The 17,858-nt window shown below is 35.6% G+C and overlaps 1 protein-coding gene across 1 annotated transcript in view; it reads right to left on the reverse strand.

The window, feature by feature from the left end:
• The window catches only part of LOC123530506 (forkhead box protein P1-like), a 66,452-nt gene extending 49,151 nt beyond the window's left edge, over positions 1-17,301 (reverse strand). The window contains exons 1-3 of the mRNA XM_053520743.1: positions 16,362-17,301; positions 8,809-8,961; positions 7,038-7,289 (exon numbers count right to left, since the gene is read on the reverse strand). Of these exons, the coding sequence (XP_053376718.1) occupies positions 7,038-7,289; positions 8,809-8,961; positions 16,362-16,916 (960 nt within the window). The 5' untranslated portion in view covers positions 16,917-17,301. The remainder of the gene's footprint in view (positions 1-7,037; positions 7,290-8,808; positions 8,962-16,361) is intronic.
• Positions 17,302-17,858: the final 557 nt, after the last annotated feature.

Below are 17,858 nucleotides of genomic sequence, written 5' to 3' on the forward strand. Positions count from 1 at the left end.
ACTGCAAACCATGCATATGACTCTGGACAGAAGGATATGAAGGACTGATGTACAGACGGATGGAAAAAAGGCCATGCCAAAACCAAATCCCTCTACTTTTGGCAACTGATAATTTTGCACTTTAATAAGAAGCCCTCCCATAACATCTACCACTCCTTTGTGTTTAGTATTTGTGTTTATCTGTCCATTTGTTTCTTCTGGATATCCATGTTCTAATATATAATAACTGACTGGGTATAATGCTTTGACCTATAACCTCAAAGAATATCAAACCCTGCTGGACATGATTGATTCTGCCTTTGCGACAAATATAGATCATGATCAGCCTGCATATCCATGCAGTCTGATAAAGATCTGAATTGTTCACATTCAGTCAGTATCTTTTTAGAAAGCTCCCCTTTTAACAGTTATAATAACGGTACTGTCAAAATTACAAGATGGACAAGTTCATTATAGATATTTAGCAGGGTGAAGGTTAACACACTCCCAGACATAAGAGTTAAAACTTCTTTATTCTAAATCAACTTCAGAGAAAATGAAAACTTTGCTCAATCTCTACTCCCTGGACTTCTAACAAATACTAAGTACATTTGAGCCACACCATGAGAAAACCAACATAGTGGCTTTCTCATGATGCAGTTCATTTACATATTAGCCATGCCATGAGAAAACCAACATAGTGGGTTTGCGACCAGCATGGATCCAGACCAGCCTGCGCATCCGCGCAGTCTGGTCAGGATCCATGCTTTTCGCTAACAGTTTCTCCAATTCCAATAAGCTTTAAAAGCGAACAGCATGGAGCCTGACCAGACTGCGCAGATGCGCAGGCTGGTCTGGATCCATGCTGGTCGCAAACCCACTATGTTGGTTTTCTCATGGCACGGCTCATATAGGTTTTTGGGGACTGCCACCAACAAGTATGTCTCCTTGGGATTTGCACCACAACCTGGAGTCTGATGCTCTGAACCTTAGCACAACTAAATCTTATATATCTATACTGTTACTTTAAATATGCAAGGTTATTAACTAAAGCAAACAAGTTAACACCAATAAAAAAAAAATAGAACTGGTTTTAGAAGTTTTTTACAGTTCCAAAAGGTATATACTTTTTTGCCTTCTGATACTGTATTTATAAAATGATCAAATTTTGTAAAATTTGATCAAGTGTTGCCAGCTTCCAAGAAACAACAACAAAAAATTAACAATCATTATACAAAGTTAATACAGGCTCTGAAGGTTTAATATTACAGTTGATTTCAGAAATAATATAACAAGAGGGCCATGAAGGCCCTGTATCGCTCACCTGACCTATTGACCTGAAGATCAACAAGATTAACATTCTGACCAAGTTTCATTAAGATATGGTCATAAATGTGGCCTCTAAAGTGTTAACTAGCTATTCCTTTGATTTGACCCCGTGACCTAGTTTCTGACCCGACATGACCCAGATTCGAACTTGACCTAAAGATCATCAAGATTAACATTCTGACTAAGTTTCATGAAGATACAGTCATAAATGTGGCCTCTAGAGTGTTAACAAGCTTTTCCTTTGATTTGATCCCGTGACCTAGTTTTTGACCCAACATGACCCAGATTCGAACTCGACCTAAAGATCATCAAGTTTAACATTCTGACTAAGTTTCATGAAGATACAGTCATAAATGTGGCCTCTAGAGAGTTAACAAGCTTTTCCTTTGATTTGACCCCGTGACCTAGTTTTTGACCCAACATGACCCAGATTTGGATCTGACCTAAAGATCATCAAGTTTAACATTCTGACTAAGTTTCATGAAGATATAGTCATAAATGTGGCCTCTAGAGTGTTAACAAGCTTTTCCTTTGATTTAACCTAGTGACCTAGTCTTTGATCCCAGCTGACCCAGATTTAAACTTGACCTAAAGATCACCAAGATAAACATTCTGACCAAGTTTCATTAAGATACGGTCATAAATGTTGCCTCTACAGTGTTAATTAGCTTTTCCTTTGATTTGACCGGGTGACCTAGTTTTTGATCCTACATGACCCAGATTCGAAACTGACCTTAGGATCATCAAGTTTAATATTCTGACCAAGTTTCATGAAGATATAGTCATAAATGCGGCATCTACATTGTTAAAAAGCTTTTCCTTTGATTTGACCTGGTGACCTAGATTTTGACCCCAGATGACCCAATATCAAACTCGTCCAAGACTTTATTAAGGATAACACTCTGACCAAGTTTCATTAATATTGGGTCAAAACTGTGACCTCTAGAGTGTTAACAAGCTTTTCCTTTGATCTGACCTGGTGACCTAGATTTTGACCCCAGATGACCCAATATCAAACTCGTCCAAGATTTTATTGAGGGTAACATTCTGACCAAGTTTCATTAAGATTGGGCCAAAATTCTGACCTCTAGAGTGTTAACAAGCTTTTCCTTTGATTTGACCTGGTGACCTAGTTTTTGACCCCAGATGACCCAATATCGAACTCGTCCAAGATTTTATCGAGGGTAACATTCTGACTAAGTTTCATAAAGATTGGGCCAAAAATGTGACCTCTAGAGTGTTAACAGTCAAATTGTTGACGACGGACGGACGGACGGACGGACGGACGACGGACGACGACGGACGCCGGACACAGGGTGATCACTAAAGCTCACCTTTGAGCACTTCGTGCTCAGGTGAGCTAAAAATTGTAGTTATATTGGGTTACTAAACAGGAAATGGTACAGACTATTTACTAAACTGTTAGCAGCTTCTCAGCTCGGCTGACTGCTTCAGGGCCAGTTTTCATTACATCCAGATACTTTGAATATAATTTTCCATAAACAAGTTAGTATAATATCACTCTTTTGACAAATTATTTGTTTAAATATGTCAGTTTTTATTCTTCATTTGAATATTCAGCATGGCACAAAAAATGCACTAGGTTGCCTCGCATCAAAAGAGAAAATAAACAAGAATAATGTCAACGTTGTATGACAGATGCTCACTGACTAAAAAATGAAGTAGAAACAGGAGCAAACTATGAAATAAAATCTGAGATGAAATTCTAAATAGCATGTGCATGGAAACCAAGTTCCCTTGGATTTAGATGAAAAATGTATGAGAAGTCAAGTATATACGATACAGATGTTACGTAGTAATATGGTTACGTCCAAAAAGGGACATAACTCAAAAAATATTGATCAGACATCTAAGTCTCAAATATATGCACATGTTCACTTCATGTTGATGATATATACCACATTTTGTTTGAAATGGACGAAAACTGTAAGAGTTGAGTACACAAGGTATATGGCAATGTCCAAACTGGGGCACAAACCTAAAAACAAGAGGACCATGACGGTGACCTAGCTTTTGAGCTCATGTGACCCAAGTTTGAATTTGACCTAGATATTATCAAGATAAAAATTCTGAACAATTTTCATGAAGATCCATTGAAAAATATGGTCTCTAGAGAGGTCACAAGGTTTCTCTATTATTTGACCCATTGACCTAGTTTTCGAAGGTACGTGACCCTGTTTTAAACTTTACCTAGATATCATCAAGGTGAACATTCTCACTAATTTTCATGAAGATTTCATGAAAAATATGGCCTCTAGAGAGGTCACAAGGTTTTTCTATTTTTATACCTACTGGCCTAGTTTTTGACCGCATGTGACCCAGTTTCGAACCTGACCTAGATATCATCAAGGTGAACATTTAGATCAATTTTCATGAAGATCCATTGAAAAATATGGCCTCTAGAGAGGTCAAAAGATTTTAATAAGTTTAGGCCTACTAACCTAGTTTTTGACCGCAGTTGACCCAGTTTCAAATTTGACCTAGATATCATCAAGATGAACATTCAGACCAACTTTCATACAGATCCCATGAAAAGTATGGCCTCTAGAGAGGTCACAAGGTTTTTTCATTATTTGACCTACTGACCTAGTTTTTTAAGGCACATGACCCAGTTTCAAACCTGACCTAGATATCATCAAGGTGAACATTCTGACCAATTTTCATGAAGATCCATTCAAGGGTATGGCTTCTAGAGTGGTCACAATGTTTTTCTATTTCAAGACCTACTGACCTAGTTTTTGATTGCAGTTGACCCAGTTTCAAACTTGACCTCTATATCATCAAGATAAACATTCAGACCAACTTTCATACAGATCCCATGAAAAATATGGCCTCTAGAGAGGTCACAATGTTTTTTTCATTATTTGACCTACTGACCTAATTTTTGGAGGCACGTGACCCACTTTCGAACCTGACCTAGATATCATCAAGATGAACATTCAGACCAATTTTTATGGAGATCCATTCACAAGTATGGCCTCTAGAGAAGTCACAAGGTTTTTCTATTTTTAGACCTACTGACCTAGTTTTTGACCGCACATGACCCTGTTTCGAACTTGACCTAGATATCATCAAGATGAACATTCACACCAATTTTCATACAGATCCCATGAAAACTATGGCCTTTAGGTTTTTCTATTTTTAGACCTACTGACCTAGTTTTTGAGGGCACGCGACCCACTTTCAAATTTGACCTAGGTATCATCAAGGTGAACGTTCTGACCAATTTTCATGAAGATCTCATGAAATATATGGCCTCTAGAGCGGTCACAAGGTTTTTCTATTTTTAGACCTAATGACCTAGTTTTTGACCGCACGTGACCCAGTTTCAAACTTGACCTAGATATCATCAAGATGAACATTCAGACCAAATTTCATACCGATCCCATGAAAAATATGGCCTTTAGAGGGGTCACAAGGTTTTTCTATTATTTGACCTACTGACCTAGTTTTTGATGGCACATGACCCAGTTTCGAACTTGACCTAGATATCATCAAGGTGAACATTCTGACCAATTTTCATGAAGATCTTGTGAAATATATGGTCTCTAGAGAGATCACAAGGTTTTTCTATTTTTAGACCTACTGACCTAGTTTTTGAAGGCACGTGACCCAGTTTCGAACTTGACCTAGATATCATCAAGATGAACATTCTGACCAACTTTCATAAAGATCCCACAAAAAATGTGACCTCTAGAGTGGTCACAAGCAAAAGTTTATGGACACACGCACGCACAGACGACAGACGCTGCGCGATCACAAAAGCCCACCTTGTCACTATGTGACAGGTGAGCTAATAATACTATTACAACAAGGAGTTGCATTCAATAAACGCTTGATGCCCCCGGTGGCATCCTTGTCGATACAAAGCAACCTAAGTCCAAAATGAGGTCAAGTTCAAGGTCAAGGTCAAACAGAGGTCAGGTGATGTCTTAAGATGAGGAATGGTCACAGGTTACATCTGCATTAGTATCAAGTCATTCTAGTTAGGGGTATTGATGCTAGACGAAACGGTCCCATTTGGTTAACCTCGTATGGACGGACAAATGGACAGGACAATCACTACATGCCTCCCGCATCAATAGATGCCGGGGGCATAAAAATTGTGCTTGTCTACTTCATGCTGATGATGTGTACAAAGTTTCACTAGAATGCCATGGAAACTGTAGGAGCTGAGTTCACAAGGTACATTTGATGCAGTTGTAATAAGGCTAAGTCAAGAAAATGGACATAACAAAAAATAATAATCTGACATGAAAATCCTAACAATATGTAATGTCCACTACATATTTATGATGTATTAAGTTTTATTTGAACTGGATGAAAACTATAGGACTTCAGTTCACAAGAAAATGTGAGGGATCATGGACAAATGTATAGACTGGAAGACATACGGACAGACAGTTCAATCACTATATGCCTGGCAGGTCTGTGACATCAGGCGCGTAACGAGCTGTCTGCAAGACAGTGCACTCGACTTTTCTCAGTGCTTGACTCTGAATTAGAGCTTTGCCAGTAAAAACTTTATAAAACTTTAACCAAAAAATCTAAGTTAAAAAGGGGCATAACACTGCCAAAATTCAAATCAGTTATGGGGATTGTTTCTCCTGGTGTAGACTTTGATAGTAAATAACTATTTTAAGTTTCAAGTCAACAGCTTTGATAGAAACAAATATACTGATGTTATCAAAACGTTTAACCAAAAACCAAAAATTCTAAGCCTATCTTAAGTTTCAAGTCAATAGCCTTGACAGTAACAGAGATATTTGACTTTATCAAAAACTTTAACCAAAAATTCTAAGTCAAAAAGAGGCATAACTCCATCAAAATTCAAATCAGTTATGGGGATTGTTTCTCCTGGTGTAGATCTTGACTTTGACAGTAAATAACTATTTTAAGTTTCAAGTCAATAGCTTTTATAGTAACAGAGATATTTGACTTTATGAAAAACTTTAACCAACGGCGACACCGACGCTGATGCCGGGGCAAGTGCAATAGCTCTACTTTTTTTTCGAAAAGTCGAGCTAAAAATAGGAAAAAATTAGTCTATCTTGTTTGTATTTTGTGTCATACTGTTTATCCCTTTTTTGTGCATGATTACGCTTAAAAGACAGTGCTGTACTCGGTATTATTTACAATTTGGTGTATGATCTTATCAAATTAAGGTGATTTGGTTTATTCCATCACCAAAAGATGGCATCACGTATTCAGAGTTCATTTTGGCTATTGTGGCTACAAGCATTATAATTCAGCCTCAGTCAGATTCCAGATTTCCAGAGTGTCCTTTTCATGTAATATCTAAAATGGCTTTCATATTTTTATATAAGGTAACCCAAAGAACATTTTGTGAAATTCAATCAAAATTTTAACTGGTAGTTCAGAAGATGGCATTTCAGGGTTTTTTTTTATATCTTTGACAAATTTGAAAAAGGTAGAAAATCTTGGTAAAAGGTCATCAAAAGGATGGTTAAAAAGCTGGCAATTACAGATATTTTGTTGTTTTTTTTTTTGCTTTTAGCTTTGTTGGTTAGGTGTCTGATACAATGGATCACAAGTGGTCAAAACCGTAAAATTTTGAAAAGCACAAAGTGTTCTGAATAGCCCCCACTTTCATCTATTTTTTCAGCCTACTTACAAATGCTATCATTGATTGTGTCATTATTACACAAAAAAGCAAATCTACCCACAGAAGAAAAATAAAACGTTACCATGACAACAGATTGCTGTGCCTGTAACAGCTGCTGGAGATGAGGAGGGGCTGTTGCTCCTTGTTGAACCATCAACATCTGTTGTAACTGCTGTGGGGAGAGTCCATGCTGGGCAGCTAGCATCAATAATGACTGATGTTGACTTGAACCAGCACTGAGGTCAAGGTCAGGGGACCTCTCATCTGACGACCTTGGCTTGTGTCGGGAGAGACTCCCTGCCGACCTAACATCTTCCTGAGGTGATGCCAGTCCCTGAAACAATAAGTCCAGGTAATGGTTTCTGTTGAAACAAAAAAGCTTTTCCTTTTATTTGAGCCAGGGATCTAGTTTTTGACTCCACATGACCCAGTTTGGGTCTTGGCATAGGAATCATCAAGATAAACATTATGACCAAGTTTCATGTGAAGATAGGGTCATAAATGTGGCCTCTAGGGTGTTAACAAGCTAGTTTGATCGGGTAACCTAGTTTTTGACCACACATGACCCAGTTTCGACCTTGGCATAGAGATCATCAAGATAAACATTCTGTGCAAGTTTGTATCAAATCAAAGCATAAATGAAACCTCTATATGACTAAAAGGGCCAAAATAAAACATGATGGAATCTAGCTGGTTTTCAAAAGGAACCGAGATCTTATTGTGACTCAAGTTGTGTGTGAGTGTGGCTAAAATCGAATGTAAAATGTCACTTCTATCGTGTTCACAAGGTAAAAATTAACAAACTGTGGCTCTTTCAGGGGTCAATCAGGGGCTGTAACTCCAAAACCTATGATTGGATCTGACGGATTCATCACAGAATCCAAGATCTATTGTTGTTAAAGATATTTTGCAAGTTTTTATCAAATCAAACCATAAATGAAGTCTCTATATGGCTGTAAAAGCCAAAATAGCAAATTTGGCCCTTTAAGGGGCCATAACTCTGTAACCCATAACGGGATCTGGCCAGTTTTGTGAAAGGAACCAAAATATTATGCCAATACAAGTTGTGTGCAAGTCTGATTAAAAGCAATTGCAAAATGTGGTCTCTATCGTGTTCACAAGAAATTGTGGACGGACGATGTGCATCAGATGACGTACGACAGACAAAGGGCAATCACAAAAGCTCACCTTTTCACTATGTGACAGGTGAGCTAAAAATCAAAATAGAATTATGGAATCTATGCAGTGTAAGTCAGTTAATCACAGTGAATAAGTGTGTGAAGTTTCAATCTATTCCACCAAGAAGTTACTGAGATACCAGCTTACATATAAAAACTTAACCAAATCGGGACACAGACGTCATCGAGGATGCCACTGTGGACACGTCCGCAGACACACGTGTGAGACCAATAGTCTACCTATTCTTTGAATAGTCTAGCTAATAAAATAACAGCTCTACCTATTCTTTGAATAGTCGAGCTAATAAAATAACAAACAATCCAAAAGCACAAGTATAATACTCAAGTATCAAAAGGAAGAGTTTCAGATTACTACATACTTAAAATAGTTACCTATTAAACATATAAATATAAAAAATGTCTCTCTGAAGTCGGCAATGAGTGAATCTGCATTTGAAAATATACATTTTACTTAGTGCCATGAACACATCAATAAATGAACTCCATAAATACAAACATATTATCAGAAAGATTTCCATACTGGATTTTATTTTATTAACGACAAATTTAATACATGTACAAAAAAAAAAACCCTCAAAAGTAACAGTATAAAATTATTGTCATATAACAATTATCTCAGTGCAACCATACTGTACGAAACTGTAAGTGCAATACCTGAGAAAGCTGTTCTGTTTCGCCGTTGGTCACACCTGAAGGTGAGTTAACATGGCTGTTTCCTGCCTCACCAGTTCCCTCATCCTTCCCCTGCTTCCCCTCTGCGCTTAAATTCATGGCACCTTCCTCCTCTGCAGCCATCAGCACGTCATACTGGAATAAAAAAGGATCTACTTAGGAACTTAGTAAAATATATTAATTCCACTGTGAAGATGATGTACTAGCTGGTTATGATGGTCACATGACCCCTGTAAAATTAAAAGCAGGTTAATTTTCATAATGAGTGACCCACTCCTTATCCAAAATCTTCCCCTTTTATAAAAACATAAAGAAAAGCAAGAGCTTCAGTTGCCTTAATCACTTGCCTGAGCTAACTAAATCAGTACAATATCTGAAAGACAGTTAAACAAGAGGGCCATGAAGGCCCTGTATCGCTCACCTGACCTACTGACCTAAAGATCATCAAGATTAACATTCTGACCAAGTTTCCTCAAGATATGTTCATAAATGTGGCCTCTACAGTGTTAACTAGCTTTTCTTTTGATTTGACCCCGTGACCTAGTCTTTGACCCAACATGACCCAGATTCGAACTTGACCTAAAGATCATCAAGTTTAACATTCTGACTAAGTTCCATGAAGATACAGTCATAAATGTTGCCTCTAGAGTGTTAACAAGCTTTTCCTTTGATTTGCCCCCATGACCTAATTCTTGACCCAACATGACCCAGATTCGAACTTGACCTAAAGATCATCAAGTTTAATATTCTGACTAAGTTTCATGAAGATATAGTCATAAATGTGGCCTCTAGAGTGTTAACAAGCTTTTTAACCTAGTGACCTAGTTTTTGACCCCAGCTGACCCAGATTTAAACTTGACCTAAACAGCATCAAGATAAACATTCTTACCAAGTTTCATTAAGATATGGTCATAAATGTGGCCTCTACAGTGTTAACTAGCTTTTCCTTTGATTTGACCAGGTGACCTAGTTTTTAAACCTACATGACCCAGATTCGATCTGGACCTTAAGATCATCAATATTAAAATTCTGACCAAGTTTCATGAAGATATAGTCATAAATGCGGCCTCTACAGTGTTAACAAGCTTTTCCTTTGATTTGACCTGGTGACCTAGTTTTTGACCCCAGATGACCCAATATAAAACTCGTCCAAGACTTTTTTAAGGATAACATTCTGACTAAGTTTCATTAAGATTGGGCCAAAATTGTGACCTCTAGAGTGTTAACAAGCTTTTCCTTTGATTTGACCTGTTGACCTAGTTTTTGACCCCAGGTGACCCAATATCGAACTCGTCCAAGATTTTAATAAGGGTAACATTCTGACTAAGTTTCATTAAGATTGGGCCAAAAATGTGACCTCTAGAGTGTTAACAAGCTTTTCCTTTGATTTGACCTGGTGACCTAGTTTTTGACCCCAGATGACCCAATATCGAACTTGTCCAAGACTTTATGGAGGGTAACATTCTGACCAAGTTTCATTAAGATTGGGTCAAAATTGTGACCTCTAGAGTGTTAACAAGCTTTTCCTTTGATTTGACCTGGTGACCTAGTTTTTGACCCCAGATGACCCAATATCGAACTTGTCCAAGACTTTATGGAGGGTAACATTCTGACCAAGTTTCATTAAGATTGGGTCAAAATTGTGACCTCTAGAGTGTTAACAAGCTTTTCCTTTGATTTGACCTGGTGACCTAGTTTTTGATCCCAGTTGACCCGATATCGAACTCGTCGAAGATTTTACGGAGGGTAACATTCTGACCAAGTTTCATTAAGATTGGGCCAAAAATGTGACCTCTGGAGTGTTAACAGTCAAATTGTTGACGACGGACGGACGGACGACGATGGACGCCAGACACAGGGTGATCACTAAAGCTCACCTTTGAGCACTTCGTGCTCAGGTGAGCTAACAAGGCAATTTAACACAGCAGCCATGTCATATGCAGGGTTTCCACTTGGCACAATTTTTTTTCCCGCCACTTAAATTTTTTAAAGAAAAAGGTGCGCTGGGCAGAGAATCAATAATGTTGAAAAAAATTCGAATTAATATAATATCACTCAATTAGTTCAGTTTTTAAATTTATTTTCTACATTCCACAAATAACTCAACAAGCAGATGCATACACATTGATTTATCATGTAAAGATAAGTAGTCAGTTCAAAATTATGTACTATTTTTTTCAATCTCTTTTTCATTTCATACTTTAACTATGCAATTTGCTCTTTAACCAGTCTATACTAATATCACATTGAGTCAAAAATAGGTTTTAATCTTAATTCTCAACCATTTTCAAAACAAATCTATAAAACTATCCCTATACATAGTTTGCCAATTTTGAATTATCTCCCTTTAATGGTCATTTTTCACTACTAAGATGTTTCTAAAACATGAACATTTAGCTCTTTAATTTCTAACTTTTTATTTTAAAATTTATATATGGTCATTTATCCAAAACAGAGTGTTTTATTTTATATTATGACTTTTGAAAAGCTTTTCAAAAAGGCTTAAATTTCATTATATAAATATATCTAAATTTCTTTAAAGTTTCATACATAAAATGTATAGCAAAAATACCGCCTAAAGTTACAAGTAGCTCTTTATTTTGATGCCCTTGAATGGGGCCGTGTATCAATGCTTTATGTTGGGCATGTAAAAGAACCAAACGAACTGCTTTAGTTCATTTGTATCACAAATTCTTCGACTGAAATTATACAAACGCGCTGAAATACACAATGGAAACCCTGCATATGCAACTGAGTGTTGCAAATTACAAAAAAAAAAACGCAACCAACTGAAGAAATGAATATAATGACTCCGTGATTGATGATCGACTACATCAACATTCATGTGAAGTGATATTCTAATTATTAATTAGGTCATATAGATGAAAGTATATCTGGTTACACTGAAGTGTGACAATAACTTCTTTGTTGGGTTTAACATCACACTGACACAAAGATAGGCAATATGACGACTTTCCAGGTTTTTTGTGGTGAAGGAAGACCCCAGGGGCATTATTTCATTATAGGCGGGCATCAAGGTAGAAAGAACTACCCAACCTTCAGTAAGCCAGCTGTATGGCTTCCTCACATGAAGAATTCAACGCCCCAAGTGAGGCTTGAACCAACATCAGTGGGAGACAAGTGATTCGAAGTCGAAGACCTTAACAACTCGGCCACGGAGGCCCCAGTGACAATAACCGATCAGCTGCATAGTATATAGCACCAAATGACAGGATAATGTTGTTGAAAATCACAACCAAAGTGAAAAATAATGAGTAATCTGTTTATTATCTTTTGATATAAACAGTTTTGTAAACAAATGAAAAAATGTATACAGCTGCAAAGACATAATGTTTTGTCATTAACTCTTACCGTGCTAAACTTCTATAATGAACTCGTCCATATTCAATATGGACAGTAGTCCATATTCAATATGGACAGTACCATTAACTGTTAAAAGGGGTGCTTACCAAAAGATACTGACTGAATGGTGAACAGTGCAGATCATGATCAGACTGCATGGATGTGCAGGCTGATCATGATCTACACTGGTCGCAAAGGCAGAATAAATCATGTCCAAGGGTTATTTTCAGGAAAATCCATGGTTTCTAGGGATTATATTATGATTTTTCTGATCAAATTTACTTGTTGAAAAGAATTTATTTGGAAACTGTCGTACTTTTGTCAGTGGCAGTATACTCTGTTTGTCTCAGTGTAGCTATGATCCTTGCCTATAAAAAAATTAATATTTTCTTTTAATATCTGTATCACTGATAGTCAAGTTATTACGGTATGTCCTGGCAAAAACAGAAAAAGAAATGCTTTCATGAAAAATGCTAAAATACCAGTTTTTTACCAGTAAGAGGATTTAACTCCAAGCAACTACATGTATATGCATTACATCAGAAATGTGGATGTTTTAGACTGTTGACAAACTTATTGCAGATGACGGAAGATGGACAACTGATGTTTGAGTATCCACCTATACTAATAGTTCATCCTGAGGCCTTGTCCTTAGTCTAAGCTTGGAGAATTGTACATGTTTCCTATAATTATTGTTTTCTGTATTTAACATGTAAAAATATATTTAATCAGAAGATGCCCCTCCCCCCACAACACACACTTCAGGCCATGCCGATTGTTTCTGAGATATGTAACATTTAATTACCTCCCTTTACCTAAAAAATACACATTTGGTACACATTCTCAGTATTTTTTCACCATTTCATTTGAAAACTTAATGTTTCTTATTAAGCAATTCATATCTGGCACATAACAGTCACATTGTTTATTATATCTATGAATATTTTATTTTTTGATGAAGTGATCAATTCAATGCATTCTACTAAATTATCCACATTTACAGCTGTTAGTATTACTGAAAGTGGAGGCGCAAAAAAGATATGCACCGGCAACTCCTAAACCATTTTTCTCGGATTCAAAGATTTATAGAGGGTCATAAAAGGAACATTATTATCTAAATCATCCAAACAATATAAAAATGCTTAGTGTGATTTTGGTAAAACATTTTAACTGATGATATTAGCCTGATTACTTTTAAATAAATGAAAAATGTCCAAGACAGGATGGGTGTGTGTGTTTGTGTGTGTGTGTGTGTGTGAGTGTGTGTCAAATACATTTATTTGGGGGTACACGGTATACAGGATACTGAATCATGCAATTATTTTTTATTTAATTGGTTTGGAAGTGAAATAAAATTCATAAAATCTTACACATATATTTAAATGCAACACTTTAATGTGGTTTGAAGCAATACTTTGCCCTGAGCTATTTACTTACTTATATGTAAATATATATAATACTGGTTAATTAGTTATGGTTAGAAACAGAAGGAAGAAATATGCTGATCAATGCTATATTAAATATTTATAATAAATCAGATATGAAAACACTATTCGCAAATAAAGTTATTTAAAATCCTGACCTGACCAAATAACAGCAAAATAAAACAATAGTGTGACAATTGGCAATGTAAGATTTAAGATTAACTTCTGATTTAAGTTTAATCCCCACATTTATTTACTTATCTTTGTTTTATTTTTGTTTACTGCGGCCAAGCCGCAGGGATTAATCATTCTAAATCTGTAATTACTACTTTATTAACTGGTCATCTGCCAAACAAACCTCAGCATGAATTACCTCCCTTTCAAGGAAACATCTGTATAGTAGTTATCTCCCTTCATCTTTTTTTTTTCCTTAAATGTATCTATATAACTGATAATATATTCTGTTACAAGTATCAATAATTTGATCTTTAATAAATAATAGAAGTACACATGCTTACAAAGTGCTGTTTTAAGTTTGTTCAATTATGTGGAAAAACATTGATTGTTTAAGAAAATAGCTGTTAATTGGTGTCTCCATTTACACAACATAATAAACGTGCCGTGATCTGATAAACAGGTCATTCTATAGAAAACCGAAAACAAAGGGACATTTAAAGACATTTAATAGGCTAAATGGAACCATTACATTTCAATATTTAAAAGGCTAAACTTAGAATCACGCCCCATTGATGAAAATCATTAATCCTTTTCCTCATTTATGAAAGAAAAATGTGACCCACTATTATTGCTTTTCTATCTTCTTTTGTAAAATAATGTTAAACATTTAGAAATGAACAAGAGCTGTCCGTAAGACAGCCAAGCTCGACTATTCGAAATATTGTCACAGAAGCAGGAAATTATTACCCAAAATGTTAAATATCAAAAGAGTTTTAAGTTCGAAAGGGGACATAATTTGACCAAAATACATATCAGAGTTATGGGACTTGATGTTATCAACTAGTTTTATAACCCCGAAGAAACATGTTAAGTTTCAATTCAATATCTGCATTAGTTTTGGGGATAGTAACTTGCATGTTAAACTTTAACCACAATTTTCTAAGTCCAAAAGGGGGCATAATTTGCTCAAAATACATGTTAAGAGTTATGGAACTTGACCCAGCGAGGTTGGTTATTGACCTTGAAAAAGAATAAATAAGTTTCAAAGCTATATGCCTTTTGGTAATAGCTGTATGTACTTGCACGCAAAACTTTAACCAGGATTTTCTAAGTCCAAAAGGGGGCATAATTTGGCCAAAATACATGTCAGAGTTATGGGACTTGGTGCTATCAACTAGTTTTATAACCCCGAAGACACATGTGAAGTTTCAATTTAATATCTGTAGTAGTTTTGGAGATAGTTACTTGCATGTAAAACTTTAACCAGAATTTTCTAAGTCCAAAAGGGGGTATAATTTGCCCAAAATACGTGTCAGAGTTATGGGACTTGACCCAGTGAGGTAGGTAATTGATCTAGAAAAAGAAAAAATAAGTTTCAAATCTATATGCCTTTTAGTAATAGCTGTATGTACTTGCACGCAAAACTTTAACCAGAATTTTCTAAGTCCAAAAGGGGGCATAATTTGGCCAAAATGAAGGTCAGAGTTATGGGTCTTGGTGCTATCAACTAGTTTTATAACCCCGAAGACACATGTGAAGTTTCAATTCAATATCTGCATTAGTTTTGGAGATAGTAACTTGCATGTAAAACTTTAACCAGAATTTTCTAAGTCCAAAAGGGGCATAATTTGCTCAAAATACATGTCAGAGTTATGGGACTTGACCCAGTGAGGTAGGTAATTGATCTAGAAAAAGAAAAAATAAGTTTCAAATCTATATGCCTTTTAGTAATAGCTGTATGTACTTGCACGCAAAACTTTAACCAGAATTTCCTAAGTCCAAAAGGGGGCATAATTTGGCCAAAATGAAGGTCAGAGTTATGGGACTTGGTGCTATCAACTAGTTTTATAACCCCGAAGACACATGTGAAGTTTCAATTCAATATCTGCATTAGTTTTGGAGATAGTAACTTGCATGTAAAACTTTAACCAAAATTTTCTAAGTCCAAAAGGGGGCATAATTTGCTCAAAATACATGTCAGAGTTATGGGACTTGACCCAGAGAGGTTGGTAATTGACCTAGAAAAAGAATAAATAAGTTTCAAAGCTATATGCCTTTAAATGATAGCTGTATGTACTTGCATGCAAAAACTTAACCAAGGTGTGACGCCGACGCCGACGCCGACGCCAGGGTGAGTAGAATAGCTAGACTATTCTTCGAATAGTCGAGCTAAAAATAGCAACTTTTTTTTATCTACACGACAAGAAAAATTCAATTCAATTCAATTCAGTTTAATAATTAGACAAATGGTGTCACACTTAATTAGCCTAAATTATCCATGTTTTACAGGTAACTTAGACAAAATTATGATTGATTTGTACAGAGTGTGATTAATTAATATATGAACTTTGCACTTATTTGAAAATTTTCCTGGAAAAGCTCCTTAGTATAATCACCGTAATAAATTCTTCAAAAGTTGTTATGTTAGGAAAGTTGATAAAATTAAATATTACATTCCTGATCCAGGTCAGTTTTAGGTTTTTTTACATCATGATTTTTTTTAAATAGATGCCATGCAACAAGAAAAGGTAAATAATTTTATGCTGAAACAATGAGAAATTTATTACTAACCTGTTGTGGTGCACATGAATATGAGCGCATATATTTGTCCTGAGGCCAGTGACTTATTCTTACGTCTCTGTCTACATTACATGATAAGGAACGGGTCATGTCAGGTCGACTCTGTCTTAAACCTCGCTCATTCATAAACCTATATTCATTCCTAATTACATGCTTTCCTAAATCTTTTGACCCTTCCATCAGTTCCTCATCTGAATTACTCTCCCAATCAAGCCGTTTCATATTTCCATTTTCAACATTTTTTGCACTGTATTTATTAAACTTACTACTTCTTTCAAATCCATTAGTTTTCAAATGTACTGAAGGTAAATTCTGAAACTTTTCCTTTGAACTTTCCACATTGCTTTTTAAACAAACTGCTTTGTTCTGAAACTGTTGTTTCCCATTTACGTTAAACTGATCTGTTTCAGAATAATTAAAATTCTCCTTAAAACAGCGGTTTTTAAGTTCCTGTTCACTTTTAAACTGTAATCCTTGACAGTATTCCATTGATAAATGATCTGATCTATTATTTATCTGAATTATTATATTATGAAAACTGTTCATGTCAAATTGTTCTCCAGAGTTATTGTTCACCTACCTACTGACATACATCAGCTAATTTCCATTCATAAACATTTGAGGAACATCTGTTGTATTCGACAGTTTATCTCTACCTGGCATGTCTAAACAATCCTTAACATTCTATAGCTTATTCCCCGTTGTTGTTTTTTTGCTGTTTAATCTAAGCCACATTTTCATGTTCTGTTTTTTTTCGTTGGAGGTTACAACAAAAAATAACCGATTTGAGCAAGTGATAAAAGTCTTCAAATGCTTCAATAGTTTTGTAATATTGCAATAATCACAAGTACAGAAAACATAAATTCGTCTGCACTCTATTAATTTTGCCGATAGCTCTTTTATATCTGTAGCATGTAATTTTTTTTTCTCCAATAAAAGAAACAACTATACAGACCGAGTCACGATATATTTTTTCAGCCGATTACTTTATGTTAATTTTTCACACACACAGAATAAACTAACAGGCACACACTAAACAAGTCAACAGGAAATATCATATAGCCCCTTAGAAAATAAAATGGTAAAATATTAAATAACAATGAATTATGCATTTAAACACTAAATAGTAACGAAACATAGTAAGTGCTATTTCCTTCCACAAGTAGTAAATTACAACTGTCAACTACACCATAATGCCCCAATGCCCTAAAAAAGGTCTTGTACGAATACCGTAATCAGTTTGACCTCGATTATAGCATGGTCTACTTTGATTTGGAATAAGAAGTATATACATTATGAAATAAATTACACCGCTTTAAATAAGTGTATATATAGACAGTTTATTATGTATTAGTTAAATAAATGATTAATGAATGTGGTTTTCTGCAATGTCTATTTAACTGGGATTGTCTTCATCTTTAGGACCAAGTAACATTTTTGAAGTTTTTGGAAATATTGAGTCAGTCAAAATGATATAAGACAGTGGAA

This window comes from Mercenaria mercenaria, chromosome 13 (assembly GCF_021730395.1).
Source record: "Mercenaria mercenaria strain notata chromosome 13, MADL_Memer_1, whole genome shotgun sequence".
NCBI classification, from domain to species: Eukaryota; Metazoa; Mollusca; class Bivalvia; order Venerida; family Veneridae; genus Mercenaria; species Mercenaria mercenaria.